Here is a 21,693-nt window from a genome sequence, read left to right on the forward strand (position 1 = left end):
CCACTTCTGTTACAAGTAATGGCTTTAAAAGCAACTGTAACAGCCCATATGGCCTCCTCAATGGAGGAGGTCTTGACTCCTTTTAAAAAAGAAAGCTTGGCTTTCAGGTGTGCTCAGAACACACTGGAGAATGCACAAGATCTAGAAAACACAAGCTCTTTAATTTTTGGGACTTTCATTTGGTGGGAGCAATGCAGCTGGCAGTGGCCAAATTCTGTGCACCTGAAGCTCTGCCCGTCTGCCAGCTGCCTTCAGTCCTTGTTACCTGCTAGCTGGGGAAGTCAAAACAGACCAGAGAAGTGCATCAGGTAATGAGGACAACAAACACTGCACCCCAGGAAGGGAATTATTCACTGCCAGAGGGTGTATTTTCCTGCTGGCTTTATTTCCAGGATAACCAGCAAGGCTCAGTGCTGAAGGCATGGCTCAGTATTTTCACTCCCTCTGGACAAGCAGAAGGGCAGAACCTGCCTTAGGGACTGCTTCTTCTCCCAGCATCTCCTCAGGCACCATTTCTATTTGCCACATGGCCACCAACCTGGAGAGAGTGCACTCCCACACATGGAGAGATTTGGGAATGCAGCTTCTCCCATGTTCTGGTGTGTTTCCAGCTGGTTTGGATTCTGGGCTCACTCTTGGGAGTTTGTTGAGCTTGCTGGAAGCTTCTCAGCCAGCAATTCTGAAAATGCAGGCAGTGGCTCCCCAACACCCAGAATGCTGCCCACCAGCAGTCAGTGCAGAGAGAACATCATCAGCTTTGTACAAGCTCTGCTTTCCCAGATCCTGATGCTGAACCCTTGGCTCTCAAGGAGCAAGAGCAGAGACAGTTCTGTCCACAGCAGCCACACTGCTCACTGAGTTCACACATACTCCAGAATTTCTGTCTCCATTTCATTTTCACTCCCATCAGAAGGCTTGAAGTCCTCTTCCTCCTCCTCTTCATCATCCTCATCCTCTCCAGACTCATATGCCAGCTGTTCTTTGCCATCTTCACTGCTTGTTGTATTTGAGAAAAGAGCTTAAATTGGGAAGAAAGAAAGACACTGTGATGCCTCTCTCAGTGCAACCTGGGGGCATTTCCAATTGAGTTCACAGAACATGTGAGAGGAAGGCAGCAGCCTCGGGGGCACAGCTAATATTGCTCATCTTAACAGAATTTGATCAAGCCCAGAGCAATCCAACTCCACAGTGCAGGAAGGAGAGCAGAACAGCAGCAGAGCTGCAGTGCTGTGCCTCCTCTCCTGCCTCATTCTGACCCAATTCACTGGGATATTATTGCTTTGTCCCAGCATCATCAAGAACTAATTTTCTCACTTCTTGGTCAATCAATAATATCAATAAAAAGTAAAATGCCACCAACAGATACATCAGTCAGAATTAAGATCTTGATTATCACTGTGCAAAAGACATTTAAAAGCTGAAGGGCTTTTGATACTGGGGAGATGAAATAGAAAACCTTAACTCCCAGCCATCCCTAATGCCACCCCATATTCCCACTGCAGGCCAGCAGCCTCAGCTCCCACACTGGAATGAGCTACATCCCAAAGAACACACAGGGGATGCAGGAACACTTCTGCCTCAGTACCAAGTACAACATCCTCATGTTCAAAGCATCCTTACCAGGTCTGGTGGATCTGATGATCTGCTTTATCATCAGGGACATGCTGTCCCTGAGGTCATCACTTGTCTTGGCAAGGCACCACCCGTCCCGCTCCGTGCATTCCGACTCGGTGCCGTCATTCCGATGGATGATCTTCTGCAGGCTAAAGAGCAGCAAAAGGGAAGGAAATGTTAATCCTCTGCACTCAGGTGTGAGTTTCAAATGAGACACATTGGTTTACTTCCATTTCCTTTCACTGAGCAGGAATAGCACAGTTGGTTATCCAGGGTAATTGTCAGCTGGGAAAGGAAGTTCATGTGTGAAAAAACTTTTCTGTTTTTATTGAGCAACTCAACACCTCTGATGTTCCTGCTCAAGGGGAGAGGGGTGAATGGACAGGGTATAAACAACAGGCTTTGAAATCTGTCTCTAAGACTCAGCTGTCAGAGTGCAGTACCTTTCCACATTTAAGTCACAGAGCTGGTAGAACATCTGGCGGTAAGGGGGCAAGGCTCCTTCTCGGAAAATGTAGACGGATTCCTAAGAGGAGGAAAGAAGGAAAGGATTCATGTGCATGTTATGCTGTAATGAAAGTACTTCCAATGGACTGATTCAAGAATATGGTACTTCCAAGAGAAACAAGTTTTAAGGCGTAGATCTGTATGTGGCAGAAGATAAGGCTGGATGAGGAATGCCCCAAAATGTCCCTGCAGCCACAGTCACAGCAGCACTGCTGTGCAGAGATCACACTTCACCTCTCCAGCCTGCAGCTCTGTCTGCAGCCTGTCACTGCCTAGCAGTGCATCATGGGCTTCATTCCAGCAAAAAAAGGAATAGTAAGACTCATTTATTTTTTCCACCCTGTTGGATTTTGCAGCATGACCTCATAAAGACATGGTGATTTTTTTGCACTTCGCTGCCCATGAAGTTCCAATTTTATCAATTGAAGCAAAATACTCCTCACATCTAAGATGAAGATGGAAAGCACCAATCTCACCTTGCAGCATGTAACAAAATACACTCAGGTGGTGTTCCATACTGCCATATCCAACTGGGAGCTTCCCAGGCAAACCTGAGCATATCAACTCACAGCTGATCCCCTGATGACTGATAAACCAGGAAACATCACTATTTCCCTGAGATATTTCAAGATTTTGGTATAGAAAGTCATGCTTACCTTCAGCTTATACCTGCTGGAGGGGGGCTTTTTTGCCCCAGATGTACCAGCTGAACCCAGCCCCTGTTTCAGGTCGTGGACACTGACTGTGTGACTTCCTGAAAGGAAAACAAAAAGTCCTAATAAGGGACATCTTTCATATTGGACTGTCACTTTTCTTCGTTGATTCAACAAAACCAGACCAACTAGCAACAGAGCATGTGCTTTGCTCATTCTTTAGAGATGTTACTGGACAGTCCCAGGAAAAGTGCTGACTTCGGCAGCTTTTTTCAGAGGCTATTTGTTCACAATTTTAACCTTTTCTACTCTCCTTTGACATAGAAAAGAGAATTCCCCCATTCTCTGCACCTCAGTGAATTCTGGATTCCTAGTGTGGCTTGCAGAACTCCCTCCTGCCTGCTAACAGACATTGTGGCTCAGCCAGGCTCCTACAACACTTCCCAGCAGATTTTTCTCTGGCTTAACAGCAGCAATATTACTACCAGAAAACAAACTCAGTTTTGGCTCAGCTAGAACACAGGAACTCAGCTTTACCACCTGTGATTAGGATGGGGCAAACAGAGAAGCAGAAGAGCCAGGCAGCCCTTCTGGCCCAGTATACCTTGTTTCTTGACAGTGATGGGCAGGCTGTAGTTGTACGTGCTGCGTTTTGCTTTCACAGGCATGTCAGTAGCAGCATAACCTAGAGGTGAAAACCAAAATCCAGTCATGAACTGAGGGCAAGCACTCTGCAGAATATCCCCAGCTCAGGAACACAAGGGCTGGACTGGTGTGGCAAGGGCAGGCTGGCCTTTGGGATATGCTGGTCTTAGCAGGGTGGGGAGAAGAGATCAACAAAACCCTTTAACTTGGAAATGTGATCTGAGGTCAATGAGTGGATGCCAGCTCTACCATGGACTTACTAGATGGCATCAGAAACTCCTTTTCCTCAACTTGTCCTTTGCAAAATCAAAACAGGGAACCCCACATCCAAGGTCTGAGACCAGCACCCTGTAGGAAATGCTGAGGTCCTTGAGGAAAAGCTGCTATGTGAGCACCAGAATTCCTGCTTGGTGCTTCCCCTGAGTGAGGATGAGGATGCTCTGCTACACTCACTTGGGCTTGGAACACATGGAGGAGGAAAGGCAGGGTTTAGAATGTGCCAAATGAGGAAAGACCTATTCCATACTATGAAAGAAAGTATTTCAGGAGTTTTAGAAAGAACTACAGTAAGCAAGGAGCTCAAAAGGTGACGTTCATCAGAGCAGAAATATGGCAAAAGAGTTTGAAAAACACATAAAAAGAAAAATACTACCAGGATTAACCAGAAAGCAGAGAGAGCAGCTCTGTGGGTTGGGCCCTTTTACCATATTTCATTCCACAGCGAATTCGGAAGTCCAGCACTTGATAAATCTTTGCTTCAGGGTGTTTCCTGGGGTCATACCCAAACCTAACCCATAAGCTTCTCCAAGGACCTGTTAACTGCACAAACACACGAGGGAACATAGTTACAAAAAAGCACCACAGTGTTGCAACTTCCTTCAGCAGCAAGGTCCTTGGAAAGTTCTAATATTTCCCACATTGCCCGAAGATATTTGTTTTACCAGCTCTTTGCTCACTTGCCATGCTAATATTTATACACTGAAATATGTTTATACACTTGGCAATCAAAGCACAAATACTTGTGTGCTTAAACAAACCAACCTGCAAGGTCACAGCCAAATGCTTGTGTAGAAAAACTCTGCTACCACTGCCAGGTGAATAGTCACTTGGAGTGACCAAAGTTTTTCTTCTTTTCTAAAGTTCCCAGTAATTACTGTTTTGTTGTTTTGAGCTCCTGAGAATCTCTTGTTGGTATTTTTCCAGTGAGTCTAACTCAGTCTAAATGTCTAATTTGAGAGAATTGTTTGGGTGATGGGGGTCCTGACCTGCAGAGGTGATCAGAACCTACAGAGCAAACAGCCACTGAATCCTCCTTGGCTTCAACTTTGGCTCTAAAGCATTTTCTTCCCCCTGTCTCTTTATATTTAAATTAAGCTCAGGTACTTAGTGGCAGGACCTCAGAAGTGGTAAAGGACCAGAAGAGCAGGGTGATGCTCCCTTGCTCACAGATGTACCACTCACCATGTAATAGGCCAAATAAGGCAGCAGCACCTTCAGCTTGTCTGGATGGACACTGATATTGGCTTTGACCGCATTGCGAGACCACACGGGACGTACTTCAAAGAGCTGCAATGACACACAGACAGCCCCACATCAGTGGGAAGGGGCTCTCAAAGAGCTGCAATGACACACACACAGCCCCACATCAGTGGGAAGGGGCTCCCCAAGAGCTGCAATGACACACAGACAGCCCCACATCAGTGGGAAGGGGCTCCCCAAGAGCTGCAATGACACACACACAGCCCCACATCAGTGGGAAGGGGCTCCCCAAGAGCTGCAATGACAAACACACAGCCCCACATCAGTGGGAAGGGGCTCCCAAAGGCAGAGCAGCTTTCCAAGTGGATTCAGCTCCATATCAGAGCCTTTGGCCCTCAACAGGAGCTATTGGATGGTGATGTGAGAATTCGTAGGGCTTAATGAGAGGTAAGCCACAGATTCAAAGCCTGACTTGCAGAACTGAAATGAACACAGCAGTGTCAGTAGCATCTACTCACACTTGTATCAGGCACTTACAATCACCAAGAATTTCTGGGAAAAATGTATTTTTTCCTCCCTAGCTTGCTGCAGGACAGTGCTCACACAAGGAGTAAGGCACACACCTTTCTGAGTTCTTCCTCCACCTTTTTATCCACAGGATTGGTGCACACTTTCTTCCAGTTCTGTACAGCAGCATCCAGGGGCTTAGTTGGGATTTCTTCATCATCAAAGTTGACAAAGATGGCATTGTGTGGGCGTCTGGCCCTGCTGAGGCCAATCAGGTTCTCACCAGACACCTGGGGATTGTTGTATCCCTCCCTAAGAAACAGGGAAAGACAAAAGGGACTCAGCTGGGTGAGCAATGGGTTGGTTTAACTTTGGCCCAACCTCCCTTGATCACACAGTGGTACCATAAAAGACTCTCATAGCACCACTGAAGAAAGAAAATTTAAATAAATCCCAGAACTTCTAAACTACATCCATTTGCATACTGACAGAGGAGCTCTGCCCTAGCTGGCAGAAAACCCTCCAGCACTCAGGAATGATCTGTATGAAATGTGTTGGAAAGGCTTCACCCTGTGCATTTGTTCTCCTGGAGCTACTGCAGCTACTCACTAGGACAGGGGCAAAGCAAGAGGGAACTGCAGGTACCCACTCAATCTGGAAATTTCTTTTCCTTTGAAAAGTGCCAGTGAAGGCCAACAGTGAGAAAATGAAAGCTGTTTCTTGTGGGAGATCTCCCAGATTGTTCTTCTGGCAAAGCCAGTTGAGGCCAGGAGAGCACAGGAACACATGGCATCAATTCTTGGAAATCCTGCCCTTGGCTCCAACCCTCTGGAAGCAGGCAGAAGCTGTGTCCTGCATCCCATAATGTCTAAGGTGAGCTGGGAGAGGCATCATCTTCACCTCATGCCCAGCTCCCCTCACCTGGCAAATCCTCAAGTGGAATTTTACTGAGGTTGCCACTGCCAGGCAGCTTCTGGTGGTTTTTTCCCTCTGTTGTGCCAAATCAAGAGGGATAAAAGCAGAAGGCAGCAAATTAAAAGGGAGAAACACATGAAAGATGTATCATGAGAAAAGGCACCGACCTGTGCTGTATATCTGGGCGATAAAAATAGTCCACAGGAGTGTCCAGACGTGAGAAAATGGGTGGTGGGATGTAAAGAGGTAAATCTCTATTGAAAAACTCTTCCTTCTCTGGTTTGAGCATCAGGACTTTGTCATACATGGAGGTTTGTTTGCCATCAGGGCCAGAGTGCATTGCCAGGTACTGGAAGTCAGACATTCCTGTAAGAAACAAAAGTTAAAACATTGTGAAGTTCGTTGTGAATCCAACAATAATTGTCACACTGAACTTTCAGGAGCAGGAGTCTGACAAGTTTATGCAAAGCTTTATCCAGCAAAGAGGCTTTAACAACACTTGATTTTCCTTTCAGTCCTCAACTGCTTAGAGGAAACACTTTCCTTTCCCATCACACTCATCTCAAAGCCACATGCACACAATCCCAAGGGTTACCTTGAAATTTGTAAACAGTGGTGACAATCCCAAGAATCTCCATCTCAAACTCCACTTCTGGCTGGATTTGATCCTCGGGATCCAACTGCTGCTTCTTCTTGCTCCTCCTCCTGACCCTGAGCAGCATGGTGGAGGTGGGGAAGCGGTTGGCACACACGGGGTGGCAGTAGGGGTCCTTGGGGCGGAAATACAGCTCCAGCCTTTTGGCAGGGTCGGCGTAGATCTGTCAGCAAGGGGGGCACAGCCCCTGTCAGCATGCCCTGTGCTCCTGTGCCAGCCCCCAGCCCCACACGCTGCTGTGGGCACCAGCTGTGCCCCTCACACAGCCCCAGGGGGATCATCCCTGCCCCACATCACAGGGATGTGCAGCTACTCCTATCCTGGGTATCAGGAAAAATAAATTAAAAATATAATATCCTGGATATGAGGAAGGAATTCTTTCCTGTAAGGGCGGGGAGGCCCTGCCAAAGGCTGCCCAGAGAAGCTGTGGCTGCTCCATTCCTGGAAGGACAGGTTGGAGCAAGCTGGCCTAGTGGAAGGTGTCTCTGCCCACAGCAAGAGAGTGGAATTGAATGAACTTCATGGAACCTTTCAAGCCAAATCATTCTCCGATTTTACTGCACACCGCTTGAATCCCTGCTCGGGAACATCAGGGAAGCGGCATCACCCCCAAACCACCCATGGGCCCCGCGTGGGGACATGCTGGGCCGGAACGACTCACACAAAGGGTCCCACGTGAAGGCCCTCCCGAGCCCCGGCCCCCTCCCGCCCCAACCCCTCGCCCAGGGCCGGTCTCGCCGCCCCTCACCCTCTGCCCAGCGAGCCCCCACCCTCCCCTACCCCCCGCCCCCCTCACCCGCGACACCCCCTGCTCTCCTCCCAGCGTCCGCAGCATGGCCCCGACGTCCCGGACGAGTCCCGGGTACTCCACGCAGACCAAGCGCGGGTTGCGGGGCAGCTCCAGCACGGCCGAGCCTCGCGGGCCCCGCTGCCGCGCCGCCGCCATCGCTGCGCGCCGCTCCCTCCCGGCGCCGCCCCGCGGGCCGCGGCGCGAAGGTTCCGCTGCACGACGGTTCCGGGCCGGGCCGGGCCGGGCCTGAGGGGAGGGCGAGGCCTGAGGGCGGGTTGGGCTCGTCCTGGCCTGCTTGGGCCTCCGCAGCCCAGTTTGTGACAATAAACAGAAGCAGAATCACCTCCCCAGTGGGTTGCTTTGTCCCTGTCCTGCCTGGACAATGAAGGAAAACAATCCTGAGCTGAGCAAATGCTTGCACCCAGCCGTGCATTTCTCTGATCATGCAAGGAGTGTGGTGTTAATTCTCATTGAAACGAGCTTTTGCTTCCTAAGAACTTCAGCTTTCATCTCAGCAATGTTTAATGCCACAAAAGGTGGCAGATGAAGGGTATGAAGGTGAGGGTGAGAGTACAATTTGCTGCAAGGACAGTTTGGCCAGGACTGACTGTCACAGCCGCTGCCCTCAGGATGTTCCATCCTGCCTGACCTTGACATTAGCAAGAAAACTCTGGCACAGCCAACACAGAGACACAGAAAACAGAGAAACAGAGACACTCAGCTACAAGCAAGCCTTTAATGATCTCTAAAACGTGTTTTTTTCTTAGCTTCAGAACGTTAATGCCGACTGGGAGATGTCAGCAACCTGTGGCAGCTTCAGATAGACCGAGTTCCAGAAGGTCACAAAGGTGGACCTCAGGTTCTGCTTCACAGAGTTCTTGTTCATCTTGTGGTTGATATCCAGGTAGTACTTGGCATTGTTGGTGTAGGCTGGCCAGGAAACAGGCACATTTGAATGCCCTGTGTTGGGATCACTGGGAAAAAAGGAAACACAGAAGCTCAGTCTTGCAGATTTTGGTAGGAACCCTGTCTGCTCAAGTCAGGTTTGAAGTGAGAGGAAAAGAGAGAATCTGACAATGGCACAAAGCCATAGGAATTCTGCCTGCCAGGAGTGAGTTGATGACCTGCAGTCTCCTCCCTCCATCCCCACTGGCATCATCCCAGCTTCACACAGGGACTTATGTCTAGCCTGAACACAAAGATTCAGGAATAAGAAATACAGACATGGAACACTCTGATTTTGGGAATGATCCTGAAAACTTCCTGGACAAAACCAGCAGCCTGAAGCGCTGCATCAAGCCCCAAATGTGAAATGGGAATCACTCACCCAGTCCTGGCAAAATTGGTCCAGTAAGCAATCATGGCCTTTGAGAGAGTCCTGTACTTGGGCCAGTAGCCCAGGGGAGTGGCAAAGGGCTTCCCAAAGACGTACTGCAGGTCATCAGCATGGTCTGCCCCCACCCAGCGGGGGTAGAGGGGCATGCGGGACGGCTCAGAGAACAAGTAGCTGTAGGTCTTGCCACTCCTGGGAAATCAAAGAGACTGGCTGAGCAAGGAGAAAGAAGAAAAAGGGCTACAAATCCCAACCAACACCCCAAATACCATCAGGGCCACAGATTCAGAATTGGAAGATGCTCGTATGCATCACCTCACATGGGGTGGTTTCAGGAGAAAACATCCTGAGGCCATTTTTAACTTCCATTTCCAATTCTCACCCTAACCCTCCTCCATGTGCAACATCCCCAGGGCTGAGCTGCTCACTTGGCATTCTGCAGGTGCAGGTCCAGTGCCACCTGTGTGGGAATCAGGAAGATGTAGTCAGTGATCAGGCCCACCACTGTCTTCTTCACAACCTCCTGCTCAGGATTTGCACCCCAGTTCTGTGTGTAGATGTTGTAGGTGGCATTGGCTCCAGCTTCGCCCCTGTCCACGGTGAGGCCTTTGACCAAATCATAGACCTGGTCACTGAAAAGACAAATAATATTAATTAATTACTGACCAGCAGCTTCAGGTAGGGCAGGGTTCTTGCCTGGTCCCTTCTCTTGAAGGTTCTGGACTCGGCAACAAAAGGCCTGGGCACTCAGGCTTGGAGTGACATCCTGTATGGAAGGCTGTGCTTTGTCCACTCAAGTCAGACTTCTTGGGGTTTGGGAGCTACTCTGAAGAGCAGATGTCTCCTGCTGAGGGTTCTAAGGGTGTCTGTCACTCACGCAGTGATCTTCACCAGCGGGCGGTTGATGGCGGGTACATCAAAGCCAGCAAAGAGGTGCCCGTCCATGTCATTGACCCCGGCCAGGTAGTCGATGTCAGCAGCGTTGGCAAAGAGCTCCTCTGGCACGTCTGGGAGGAAATCCCCATCCACAACTGGAGAGAGGGCGAGGGTGTGCACCAGGGGCACTGCAGGAGACAGGAGCAGAGTGTATTTGGAGGTGAGGAAACACATATATGTGGCCTGGTATATCCCAAGTAAAGGCTTAGATGGGCAGTGTTCATCAGGTACAATGTGCATCTGCCCACAAAAAGGTGACTGCAAGATCTCTCATTAATGTCCCTTTTCTGAAGGGCACAAGTACCACCTCAACACTCCTGGCAATTGACCCAGTGTCCTGGGTCAGGTAGTTTGGGTGCCCAGGGTGGCTGATGGACCAGACCACAGGCCAGGGGACTTACTGGACAGGTGGGTGAGCTGCAGGTGGTAGGCCAGGGTCAAGGCTTTGGGGTCAGTGATACGGAGGCAATTGGCCAAGATGGTGGTGTTGTCTGTGCGGCAGCCCATCTTTTCTCCAAGCTGTGGCAGAAGAGAGAGAGAGAGAGAGAAAATCCTAGCATTACTTCCAAAGCCAGGAGTTATTTTTATGCAGTCAGATATGTGGGTTAGTTTTAATCTCATTTTAATCTCAAAGCAGCGACTTTCCACAGTGCTCTTGGGCACTACTCTTGGCCAATCCCTTCCAAGCCAGGCTTTCCTCTAGGAAATTGATTTTTTTTTTCTTTTTATAGTTTTTCATTCATGACTTGCATGTTACCTTTTTGGCCCAGACAAGCGGGTCCCTCTGGATGGCCCAGCTGCAGACCCCAACACCGCTCTGGCTGATGGCTCTCTTGAACAGGCCCTTATTCTTTGGGGACAGCATCTGGGGGGCAAAACAGAAACAAAAGGGGTTTGGGTAACAACTCCTGAGGAGACCATGGCCTGTCAGACCCCACTGATACCCTCACAGCTTGTGCACTCAGCCTGGGGAAACTGCCAGGTCTTGTGGTGTTCAACAGTGTCAGGAGGTAAAGTTCAAAGGTGAAATGCTGAGAAGAGGAGGGGGACATGGAAAGTAAAGGCTGTTTCTTCACAGGACACATAGGTGCACTGGTGGGATTGATAAAGCTGAAGAAGGAGGAGCAGCTACAAAGCACTGAGGCTGAGCATTGCTGTGCTGGCCAGGGCAGGACGTTAATGAGACAGCAGGTGGGGAGGAAAGCAGATGAGTGCCAAGGGGTCCCTCTCTCCCACTGGCAGAGCAGGAGCTCTGATCAGAACCAACGAGGGCCATTCACCTGCAGGGAGACACTGGCAGCACCGGCCGATTCCCCAAAGATGGTGATGTTGTCTGGGTCACCCCCAAAGGCCTTGATGTTCCTCTTCACCCAGGCTATGGCCATGTGCTGGTCCTTGAGCCCGTAGTTCCCTGAGGGACAGAGATCACCCGGCAGTGAGCAGGGGCACAGCCAAGCTGTCAAAGTGGGCACCCGGGGCAGGGTCCCAGGGAGGGATTGGCCGTGGTACCTGGCAGGTTTTCGTCCCCGGTGCTCAGGAAGCCCAGCGGCCCCACGCGGTAGTTGATGGTCACCACAATGACGTTGCCCCGCACGGCGATCTCCTCCCCATCGTACAGGTAGTTGTCCAGGAAATTGGCTCCCTGGGCGCCTCCCACCAGGAAGGCACCGCCGTAGATATAAACCATCACGGGCAGCTTGGTAGAGACTGGGAGGAGAGGAACAGGGGCAGAGTGAGCTCCCACCGAGCTGGGAGGTGCTGCCCCTGCATCCCGTCACCCCATCCCTGAGCACTGCTCCACCTGCCCTGGGCAGGAGCTGACTTGGTGCTCTGCAGGAAAATCCTTGCTCTGCTCAAGAGGCTGACCTTCCCAACAGGGTGAAGGCGAGGGACATTGTCTGGGACAGTTCCCACCTTTCGCCCTGAAAATCACTGCTCAGCACCTGCCCACTATGGAACAGAACTGCTGAGAGAGGCTCCAGCACAAGCTGTGCACACAAGGCAGGTGGGAAAGCCCATCTCAGGTCCCTTCTAAGCTCATACCCTGTTTTCTCCCTTGGGGGACCCAGATGTTCAGGTAGAGACAGTCCTCGCTCCCACGGACATCAGTCTGTGTCATCTTCACCTGCAGGCAGCGGTTTTTGAATTCTTTTGCCTTCAGAGTTCCTAAGAGGGGAAAGAGAAGACAGAATGTCCTAGTTAAGGGCATCAGCTCCATTTTCTGGTTGCAAGCTGTCTGCTCACCCATCCTTTCCTCTCTGAGTCCAGTAAAAGTGGCAGCGAAGCTTCCCCAGCCATTGTCACCAGTCTAAGTAATATATTGTACCATTTCCCATATGTGCCAGATTGAGGAGAGAGAATTGAAAATAAAAACCCAAACCAAAGGCATTCAAACTGGGACCTTACCATCCCAGCCAGGATGAGGCTGAGGGTCTTCCAGAGTCTTTGGAGGAGCAGCAAAGGGAATCCCTCTGAAGATGTCAACATAGCCCCCAAAGAGTCCCAGTTTCTTGTTCTCGCCTTCCACAAATCCTCCCTCGGTGGACACCACACCCAGCTACAGGAGGCACCATGGAGAAGAGAAAATCCATTGCTCTGTCCTTCATAACTCTGGCTTCCCACCCTGCCACACATTCCCATCCCACCCTCCCCATCCGTGCCCTTGGTGCCTTGTGGAAAGCCCACAGGTGCCACCGGAGCTGTGCCTGTGCAGGTGTCCTGCAGGTGCCCTTTGAATCAGAGAGGCAGCAGCAATTCCCCCACAGCCCCAAAGACAAATGGCAGGAGGAGAAAACCTCCAGCTTTAGGGTGCAAAGCCAGCCTTTGTACTTACTGTGGCAGCCCAGGCTACCCCAAGGTAGGAGCACAGGGCCAAGGCCAGGATGTGCCAGCGAGCCATGGTGAAAGCAGCCCTGAGGGAACAGTCCCAGCTGGAGGGCTGTGTTTATAAAGCCACAAGTGCAGGTGTGTGCCAATGCTGTGGGCCAGGCTTGGCTCAGAGCTGAAGCAGGGCAGCCTCCACAGCCTTGTCCTTCGGCAGCCAGTCCATGCCTGATGTGTATGGACTGTGAGAGCACTGCAGGTGCTGCTTGTTTGGGCTGGAGCCCAATCTCCTCAGGTATCTTTTCTATTTTCCACATGGCCACCATTCTGATCAGACCATACTTCCCACACTCAGAGAGCTTTGGGAATGCAACTTCTCTGTTATTTTTCCTCTCTGGTATATTACCAACTCATTTGGATGCTTGCCTCTCTTGGGAGCTTTTTGAGCTTCCTAGAGGACTCATTAGCCAGTTATTATGAAAATGTAGACACCCATTTATCCACAGCATTGATGAACACTTTCTTCCAGGTATGGACAGCAGCATCCAGTGGTTAATTGAGATTTCTTCACAACAAAGATGGCATTGTGTGGGTGACAGGTCCTGCTGAGGCCAATCAGGCTCTTACCCCAAAACAGGGAATTGTTATATCCTTCTCTAAGAAACAGGGGAGGGACCAATTTTGCACTCTGCCTGGCGATCACAGAGACACGGGGCTGCCACTGGACCATGGGAAAATGAAGTTTGTGTTCCAGAGTCCAGAAGAGAAGGGACTCACCTTAGTGCCCAGTAGGTTCATTTAGCTTTGGCCCAACCTCTGCATCAAGGGGCATTGCAAGAGGAAAAAGCCATTAAGTTGTTTTTTTTTTTTTTCTTTAATGAGTGCAGATGAAGGCCAACAGTGAGAAAATGAAAGATGTTTCTTGTGGGAGATCTCCCAGATTGTTCTTTTGGCAAAGCAAATCGGGGCTAGGTGTGCACAGAAACACACGGCATCAATTCCAGGCAGAAAGCCAGGTTTGCTGCATCCCAGATGTGTGGGGTGTGCTGGGAGGGACAGTGCTCTTCACCACATCCCCAGGTCCCCTCACCTCAAGTGGACTTATGCTGGAGTAGCCCCTGCTAGGCAGTTTCTCCCTGTGCCTGACCTAAAGGGATAAAGCAGAGCAAGGCAGCAGCTTCAGCAGATGGAAGTATCCAGCTCATCTCCCCCTTGTCCCTGAGCTCTCCCTTTCCCATGGGGATCCAGCATATGGGACATCTCTGGCACGGCTGAGCCCTGTGTCCCCCACCTCTGTGATTGGTGACAACCCTTTGAGTCAGGGGAGGTGGCATGTCTGTGTTACAGCTGCTGCTCTTCCTCCTGCTCATCCCAGCAAGGTGGGAACTGTGGGAACTCTTTGTGTTCCTTCTGTGAGAGCTCTGGCATGGGGTAGAAACAGAACCAGCACCAAATACCCAGGAGCCAGCCTCCACCCACAAAACCATAAGCCTGGCTTAGAAGTTGTGATTAATGATAAAAGAACTGTTTTCAGCCTGTAGGGTGCAGCAGTAGCACATTTTAATATAAACAAAGAATACCAGCTTGGAGGGGATCTCAGGGATCACCTGATCCAACCTCCCTTGGCAAAGCCTGGTCTAATTAAGACAGCCCAGCTGATCTGAGAAGTGTCTAGTGTTGTGGAAGCCACTGCTTTCCTGAGAAGGTTATTCCAATGACTGATTACTCTCACTGTGAAAATTTGTCCTCTAGTACCCAGTTGTATCTCCCCAGGAGTCACTTGTGCCCATTACCCCTCATTTTTTCCATGTGACTCCTCCTTAAGGGAGTCTCTATCTTCTCTGTAGCTACACTTTAAACATTTGAACTTGGGGGTAAGTTCTCCCTTTTTCAGGTGGGCTGACACTGGAGTTCTAGATCTCACCTTGTTGTCTTAGCATGAGTTCTAACATCATTATAGTGCAAGGATTTCACATCCCCAGAGCTGCGTACCTCCTCGATGTCTCTCACAGGCAGCTCCTCTAAGCACTACCTGTTCCTGGTCCTTACAGCAGTCATCTAACTCCAGATCCCACCAATCCACTCTTTTATACCACTTGTTCTTCTTGGCTACAGGTGTGGCCTGTTAAGATCAGGCCTGCTTCTGATCTTTAGTAATTGGTCCAGCTGCAACTCACTGGGGGATAAGATTACCTTCTGTACCACCTTCATTTACCCATACTGTATCCCCCTACATCACCTGAGTATTGTCAGAGCTGAGGGGGGACTCCCAGAGCTGTGAAAGCAGGTGGCAGCACAGATCAGGGAAATGCTTTAAAAGGAGCCATCCCTGGCACTCTTTACGTGACTTACATAGCAACAATATTCCAGGTGAGCTTGAGGGGAAAGCCTCTGGCCTGTGCCATGGTTTCTTCCTTTGTATTTTCTAGGGAAGAGCAGCAGTGCAAGTATGTACCCCAAAACCCTCTGGGAACAGTTTATCCACCCCATATGTGTCCACAGTTCCTGAGCTTCCCATCCTTCTGTGCTTGCTTTTTGTGTTGCATTAGTTCCAGGGGAAGGCTGCATCTCTCTCACAGAGCCTGGAGGACTCACTGGGCTAAGAGATTCCTCAAATGTGGCATGATCTCTCCATAAATTCCAAACACTTATTTTTCCTAAGATTTCATGGCATTCTTGGAAGTCTGGGCTTTGAGTAGAGTGGAATGTCTTTAGAGGAAATATTACATCTTCTAGCTGAGGTCTGGCTGGAGTTTCTTTTTTACTTTTTATTCTATAGAGCTGTTACACTGACCCTGTGTTTCACCTCAAGCAGGAAACCATACATTTATGGAAAAGGGCTATGACATAAAAATATGATGCAGTGGTCAAAGCTGTCAGGAGTTAAAACATTACTTCCAACTGCCCTCTGCTGATGACTTGCATCCTTTTTTCCCAGAACATTCAAAGTGCCTGGCAAGGGGCTTCCAGATTATTGAAAGTCTTGGTTATAGAGAGAGAAACTCCTCCTGAAAATAGCTTTCTCAGGGGAACTCTGTTCCAGTGTAAACCAGAATGGACTGTTCAGTTCTCATCTATACCAGTACAAATCCCTATCAGCCCTGTGCAATGCCCAGATAGTAGAGGGTAGAATATGCTTCATTTCCTTCCACATTGCGTTCTCTTACTCTTAGCAATGTTCCACAGCATGAAGTATTCAAACTACAACACTTTTTTTCATGTTATTATTGCTTCCCTTCAAAAAATACCCTTGTCTTTATTGGGCATTTTCATCCTTGGCTCATGTAACCTCACCAACTTTTATCTCCCTCCTTCAAGCCGCAGCTTTTCCCCGCTCATCTTTGTAATCTGACATTGTGATTTGTTCACTTGTGTGCTTGTTTTTCTCCTCAAAGAAGATTTGCTGAATCATTAGGGAGGAGGCAAGAGCTGTAGATGCAGCTGGTGGCCAGTGATAAAACCAGGGCCACATCCAGCCTTCAGGGTTTGCAAGTGACAGCCCTTCAGTTGAAGGCCTGAGTCACATTCCCTTCTGAGCTAAGATTGCTGGGCACTTGGGGATTGAGGAAGAGAGGATGAGGAGGTGGTACCCCCAAAGTAGAAATTATTGTTCCTGCTGACTACAAAGTTTGTGTTGTATTTTCTGCAAAATTAATGATGATGCTGTGAGAAAACTTGCAGGCTGGGGTCTAAATCTTGCTGCCTGATGGATGTTGTGCCCTTTTGAAATCCTTAGGCACTATGAGCTACTCAAATGCAAAGTATTATCACTACTGCTGAGTTCTCCACCACCACAGCTGTGGCACTGTGCAGCAGGCACAGGAACATGGCTCTCTGACTTTCCAGCTGTTTCCCTGCATTCCAAGTAACATGAGAAACCTCAGCTGTCTCATGCACACCCAGTCTAAAACACAAGGTCTTCTGCCCTGGCTCTGCCTTTAAGACACTAGGAAATGAATTTTGTGCAGATCTCATAAGTATCATTCAGAAATAAAGTCTTACCAATAGTATATGATACTTTTCCTAAGAAAAGAGTTTTAACTTGGGATGTTCTACTTAGTTTTAATACTTCAAGGAGGTAAGATAAAGTTGGAAAACAAACAAGACTGCAGGTCCAGCTCACCTGAGTTCCATTTCTTGTCCTACTCAAATTTGGGCAAATATTTTAAGGTCAAAAATGCAGGTTTGGCAGATTCCAATGCAGAGACCTTGCTTTGATGCTTTATGGGGTTTTTGTGTGGCTTTTCATGGTGCCACTCCAGTGTATTGCTGTGCATGTGCAGGAATTCTACCTTGCTCTTATCTGCAGATCTTGAAGCTGCTACAGGCTGGATCTAAATAAGGAGCTGAGGCAGGGATGTCTGACTGACACACTGCTTCACCATGTCCACACTCTCAGGATGGGGCCCTCTCAGGAACAGGAATGCTCTGTCATCTCCAACTTCCCCTTCCTCAACTGAGGCAAGAGATAGCTTCTACTTTATAAAGAGAAAAAACCAGTGAACTTGACCACTGCTAAAAATCCCACCAAAGCTCCTAATATAGATGAGCCTGGGATGTGAGATAAAGTCCCATGGCTTCAAAATTATTCAAGAGGAAGGCAGAATCAATGGAGATGGGTTTTTAAACCCCTTGTTCTTCATGAGGAAGCCTTGAATGTCAGAATTGTGTTGGCTGGTGCTGAATGTGGCTGTTGGAGCTTGCTGAGGAGCCCTTGATGCACAGAGGAATTAAATGGCTTAGAGGTTGTTCAAGACCTGGAGAACTGTAGATTATGGGCTGGAGCAGAATCAGCTGTGAGAAACTCAGCCTGAGAGTGGTGCAGAAACCACAGGGCAGTGACTCAGCTGGTGCAATTTCAGATGCCTACAGATACTGGGCTCTCTCTCTTCAGGGAGAGAAGTAGGTGCATACTAGGCAGGACTTCAGCAGGACTTCAGCCCTGGTTTAGAGATGTGCTTTAAGAGAGAAAAATCGTTTCCTAGGTATGTTTCTTATCAAAAAAGGGAGTCTTTGAGTCATCAGGTCACAGCAGAGATCTCCTGACCTACTGCTGAAGGTTTCCTGCCTCATATCCCATGGAGAGCAAGGGACAGCACTGCAGCCAGGCAGCCAAGGATGAGCACATCCTGCCAGCACAGGGGCAGGGCTTGCATCTCAGTAAAATCCCCAGATGCAGGCAGGACCCAAGACACCAGCCTGAACCAAAGGTGGTGGGATGCAGGATGAGGGCTGTCCATATGGTCTGGACGAGCAGTGACCTGATAACAGCGTGGTCTGACAGGTTAAAGAAATGGGTTAAAGCTGCAGCTTTCATCCTGCATGACCCAGCTCCATCAGGGAATCCTGATTGAATCCAGGGCAGAGGATGTGCCCTGCAGGGATCTCTCATTCCCCTCTCTGTCATGGCTGAGGTGTGTGCACAGGGAGCTTGCACAGGTCCAGGAGAGCTCATCTAAACACAGGAGGGTGTCCCTGGTATGATCTTCAGCTGGATTGCTTTGGTTATTGCTGCCCTAGGAGAAGATGTGAAGGGGTATTTGCTGGCTCTTGCTTTTACAACTCAAATAGGAATGGTCAGGATTTCCCCCCTTCTATTCACTCAGGGGTTTTTACTGCTTTTCAGAGACAGAGCAATTATCTGTACACTAAATCTGAGTGACTGGTGCAACTGTGAAGTGGAAGATCCCCCTCCCAGACCTCAGGGAAGGCAGCACAGGGAGAAGCTGCTCTGGGCACCGAGCAGGAGCAGCTCGCTCAGTAAGCAGTGGAACAGTTTGTTGTAAATCTGACTCTCACACTCAGCAGTGCTCTAAGAAAACCTTCCCCATGCACTCCCTCAGGTCCCAGTGTTCACGTTTGCAGCTCCCAGGCTGCACTTACCCAGGTTATTTGCATGGCTGGGAGGCTGCCTGGGTGGCAGAGGCAAAGGGCTGACAGGCCTTTCCTGCCAATCTGTCTGTTGTTCAGATGAAGTGGTTGGAAAGTGCTCACTCTCCAGTTCCCTCTTTGGCTCAGGCACTCTGATAAGGCCTGGGCTGTCCTATCTTGCCCTGGGAGCTGTTCCTCCTCCCTAACAGGCTCCCTTCCCCAGCTGACAGTTAGCAGCCGGCAGTGCTTGATAAACTTATCAGACCAAAGCTGAGCTCAGTGCACGCTCAGCTCCTCCCCAGCCCCAGATTTCCCCATTCCAGAGGACTCTCTGCTCTCTGCCTGCCTTGCTGGCTGGTACAGTGAACACAGATCCCCCTTGGGCCCACAGGTCAAAATCAGCCCAAGGACCAGATTGAGGAGTGCTCAGATTGAAGCAGCACATTCAAAGTGAGGGCACTGAGTGGGATGTTCACAGCTCCTATCCAGCTCTGTCTCTCTCCCTGCAATATTATTCACAAGTCAAAATGCTCTTGTCTGGTTTATCCTCCCTGTGTTGCTGCTCACCCTGTTCCTCTGCTGGTTTTGAGTTTGGTGGGTTCAATGCAGGGTCTCTGTGCCTGCCTGCAGAATTACTGAGCCAGCTCTTGAGCCAGGGTGCTCTGCTGGATTCAGTTCCTATCACTGGTTATTGCTGGCACAGTTGGGCGTTCCAGCCCAGATCAAGGCTCCATTGTGTGGGGTGCTGGATGTGGGAGATAAGGAGGAGCAGTCTCATTCCTGACTATCTTACCGTTGAAATAAACAAGTGAAATGAAGGGGAGAGGGGGGATGATTATCCCCCTCTCACAGATGGGGTGAAGATCTTCGGAGAGCTTCACAGTGTGCTGAACAACTTCAAAAATCCAGCACCCAAGTCTTGCCCAAGGTCATGCAGGAAATGTGTGGCAGATCTTAAGTCTCAGTTTAAAGTTGCAGCCTTAAGATCAGTGTGTGTCCATGGTGACTGTTAGTTTTAAGATGGTGGGCCAGGAATTCTGCAGAGATCTGTGTTCTCTTACTTCTCATCCAGCACATAGATTCATTATCCCTGTATAATTTTTGTGTGGCTCTTCTGGGTTGCCTCCTCTGAGTGAATGTGCTATTCCAGGTGAAAAGGGAAGTTGGGGGGGGGGGGGGAATCTCTGCTTTGTGAGCAGATTAATTGTTTAAAAATGGTTTGTGATGTACTTACTTTTTGTTATTCTGTAGCAGCACTGCAGGATGAGCTCCATATTCAGTCCCATGTTAGGCCCTTAATTGCAGGCAGGAATATTTTCCCTGTGCAAGGAAATGTGTATGCAGCTATTTCTGGGAGATTGCCCCACACCTTCAAGTTTGCTTTTGTGTGCTGTGCTGATGGGCTGGATTTAAACTGCTGCTGTGTCTCCATCACCTGAGACTGAGGAGCAACCTGCTATAAGGACAAGGGACTCTGCTCTTACCTTTTTTCACTGAAAACTCTTTCTTGTGATGTCTAAGGTGGGAAGGAAGCTGATGCAGCAAATAACTTTAACCAGTAGAACCTGCACCCAACTGGAATCTAATTCTTCCCTGTCCTTCCTCTCAGTTCTGTTTAGGACTTCCTTAAGAATTGCCAACACAAGAAAGCTTCAGGTTCTTGCCTTCTCCAGGATTGCGCTCTGTGAGGTTATTACAACCTGGAGATAAGTTCCAGCCTAATGCTGGGCTGGCTGGGAACACCCCTCTGCTTCCTGCAGGTGTCCCCTGGCTCTGTCCTCATTAGGAAGGGAGATTCATCTCGTGTCCATAGTGAAATCCACCCTTAATCACAGCTCTTCTGGGCTGCTGCTCTCAGTGCCTCAAGGCTGTTTGGAAGACACAGAGGCACCTCTCTCCTCCTGACAATGCCCGGGGTTAGTGCTTTGCATGTCCCTCATTTGCTAAACAAAACAGCCCAGAGACCAGGATTTATTTTTCCCTAGCAATAAAGGGAAGAAGTTGTGAAGGGCGCTGGGGAAGTACAGGATACGGAGCAGGCTCAAAGAGAGGCAAAAACAATCAGCTCTTTCTTCAGCCACAGAGATTAGTTGAGATTTTGCTTTTTGCTATCTGTTTCCTTGACTGACTGACCAGAATGTTTGTGATGCAAGGGGAGGTGGTGAGAAAGGGGCTGTACCAGAGTGATCAGAACTGAGGAGGATTTGCATGTTTAGAGAGCAAGGCCAGGTATATCTGGAGTTGGTGACAGCCATGGCCTGGTCCTGAGGGGGTGCTGAGCATCCTTGGGTGCCCGTGGTGCAGATTCAGCAGCCCTTTTCCTGCTCTTTGTAGCAGGTCTGCCCATGGCTGGTGCTGTGCTGGGAGGGAAGAAAGGGCAGCCTGGATCCCCTGCACTGCTCTGGCCACAGTTGTGTTCTCCTGAGCTCTGCAGCAGCACACTGCCTGCAGCCATCCCAGTGTGCTCCTCCCCTCACTGCCCATCCAGCCAAAACTGTCCCTGGATCTCCTGGGATGAGCTCCCCAGGCTCCTCACAAGCACCAGGCTAACAACACCAGTTCTCCCCTGGCACTGCCTCCTCCAGTGTAGCTGCTCTTCAGGAATGTCAGGGCTCAGTAACCCACCCTGGAGTCCTGGGGGAATAGCAGACAGGACTGGGGTGATGTGTGCTGTGTTTGGAGGGAGAAGCTGTAGGAACACACAGGGGAGAAGATCCCAGCTGTCCATTGAAGGTTTTAGCTCCTCTGTACCTTGGAAATCAAGGACAGGAATGAAAATCTAATGGATACAGCAGCTCTTCTTCTCAAGGCTCAGAAGAACCAGCTGTCTGGTTTGGTTTTATGAGTGGTCACAGGCACTCTTGCCAATTGATGTGTGCCAGCACTTGACTCCAAATGGCCAAAATTGGGGAGCTTTACATGAGTCAGACACCCCTGCTGTCCCCAGGGAAGTCTGTGCTGGTGT

The 21,693-nt window shown here is 49.5% G+C and overlaps 2 protein-coding genes across 2 annotated transcripts; both read right to left on the bottom strand.

Moving 5' to 3' along the window:
• Nucleotides 1-140: 140 nt before the first annotated feature.
• On the bottom strand, nucleotides 141-7,939 carry GTF3C5 (general transcription factor IIIC subunit 5). The gene is made up of 11 exons (XM_059865505.1): nucleotides 7,772-7,939; nucleotides 6,916-7,138; nucleotides 6,488-6,686; nucleotides 5,522-5,717; nucleotides 4,881-4,985; nucleotides 4,124-4,238; nucleotides 3,379-3,459; nucleotides 2,778-2,875; nucleotides 2,058-2,140; nucleotides 1,621-1,763; nucleotides 141-1,018 (listed from the first exon to the last, which is right to left on the bottom strand). Exons 1-11 carry the CDS (start codon nucleotides 7,919-7,921, stop codon nucleotides 861-863), a joined length of 1,551 nt encoding a protein of 516 aa, XP_059721488.1. The 5' UTR covers nucleotides 7,922-7,939; the 3' UTR covers nucleotides 141-860.
• Nucleotides 7,940-8,487: 548 nt separating this feature from the next.
• Nucleotides 8,488-12,994, bottom strand: CEL (carboxyl ester lipase). Its single transcript, XM_059865249.1, has 11 exons — nucleotides 12,868-12,994; nucleotides 12,441-12,591; nucleotides 12,078-12,200; nucleotides 11,544-11,741; nucleotides 11,315-11,445; nucleotides 10,792-10,899; nucleotides 10,436-10,553; nucleotides 9,976-10,162; nucleotides 9,527-9,730; nucleotides 9,093-9,290; nucleotides 8,488-8,739 (listed from the first exon to the last, which is right to left on the bottom strand). The coding sequence occupies exons 1-11, from the start codon at nucleotides 12,931-12,933 to the stop codon at nucleotides 8,535-8,537; spliced, it is 1,689 nt and encodes a 562-aa protein (XP_059721232.1). The 5' UTR covers nucleotides 12,934-12,994; the 3' UTR covers nucleotides 8,488-8,534.
• Nucleotides 12,995-21,693: the final 8,699 nt, after the last annotated feature.

The sequence above is a fragment of the Haemorhous mexicanus genome, chromosome 21, assembly GCF_027477595.1.
Source record: "Haemorhous mexicanus isolate bHaeMex1 chromosome 21, bHaeMex1.pri, whole genome shotgun sequence".
NCBI lineage: Eukaryota > Metazoa > Chordata > Aves > Passeriformes > Fringillidae > Haemorhous > Haemorhous mexicanus.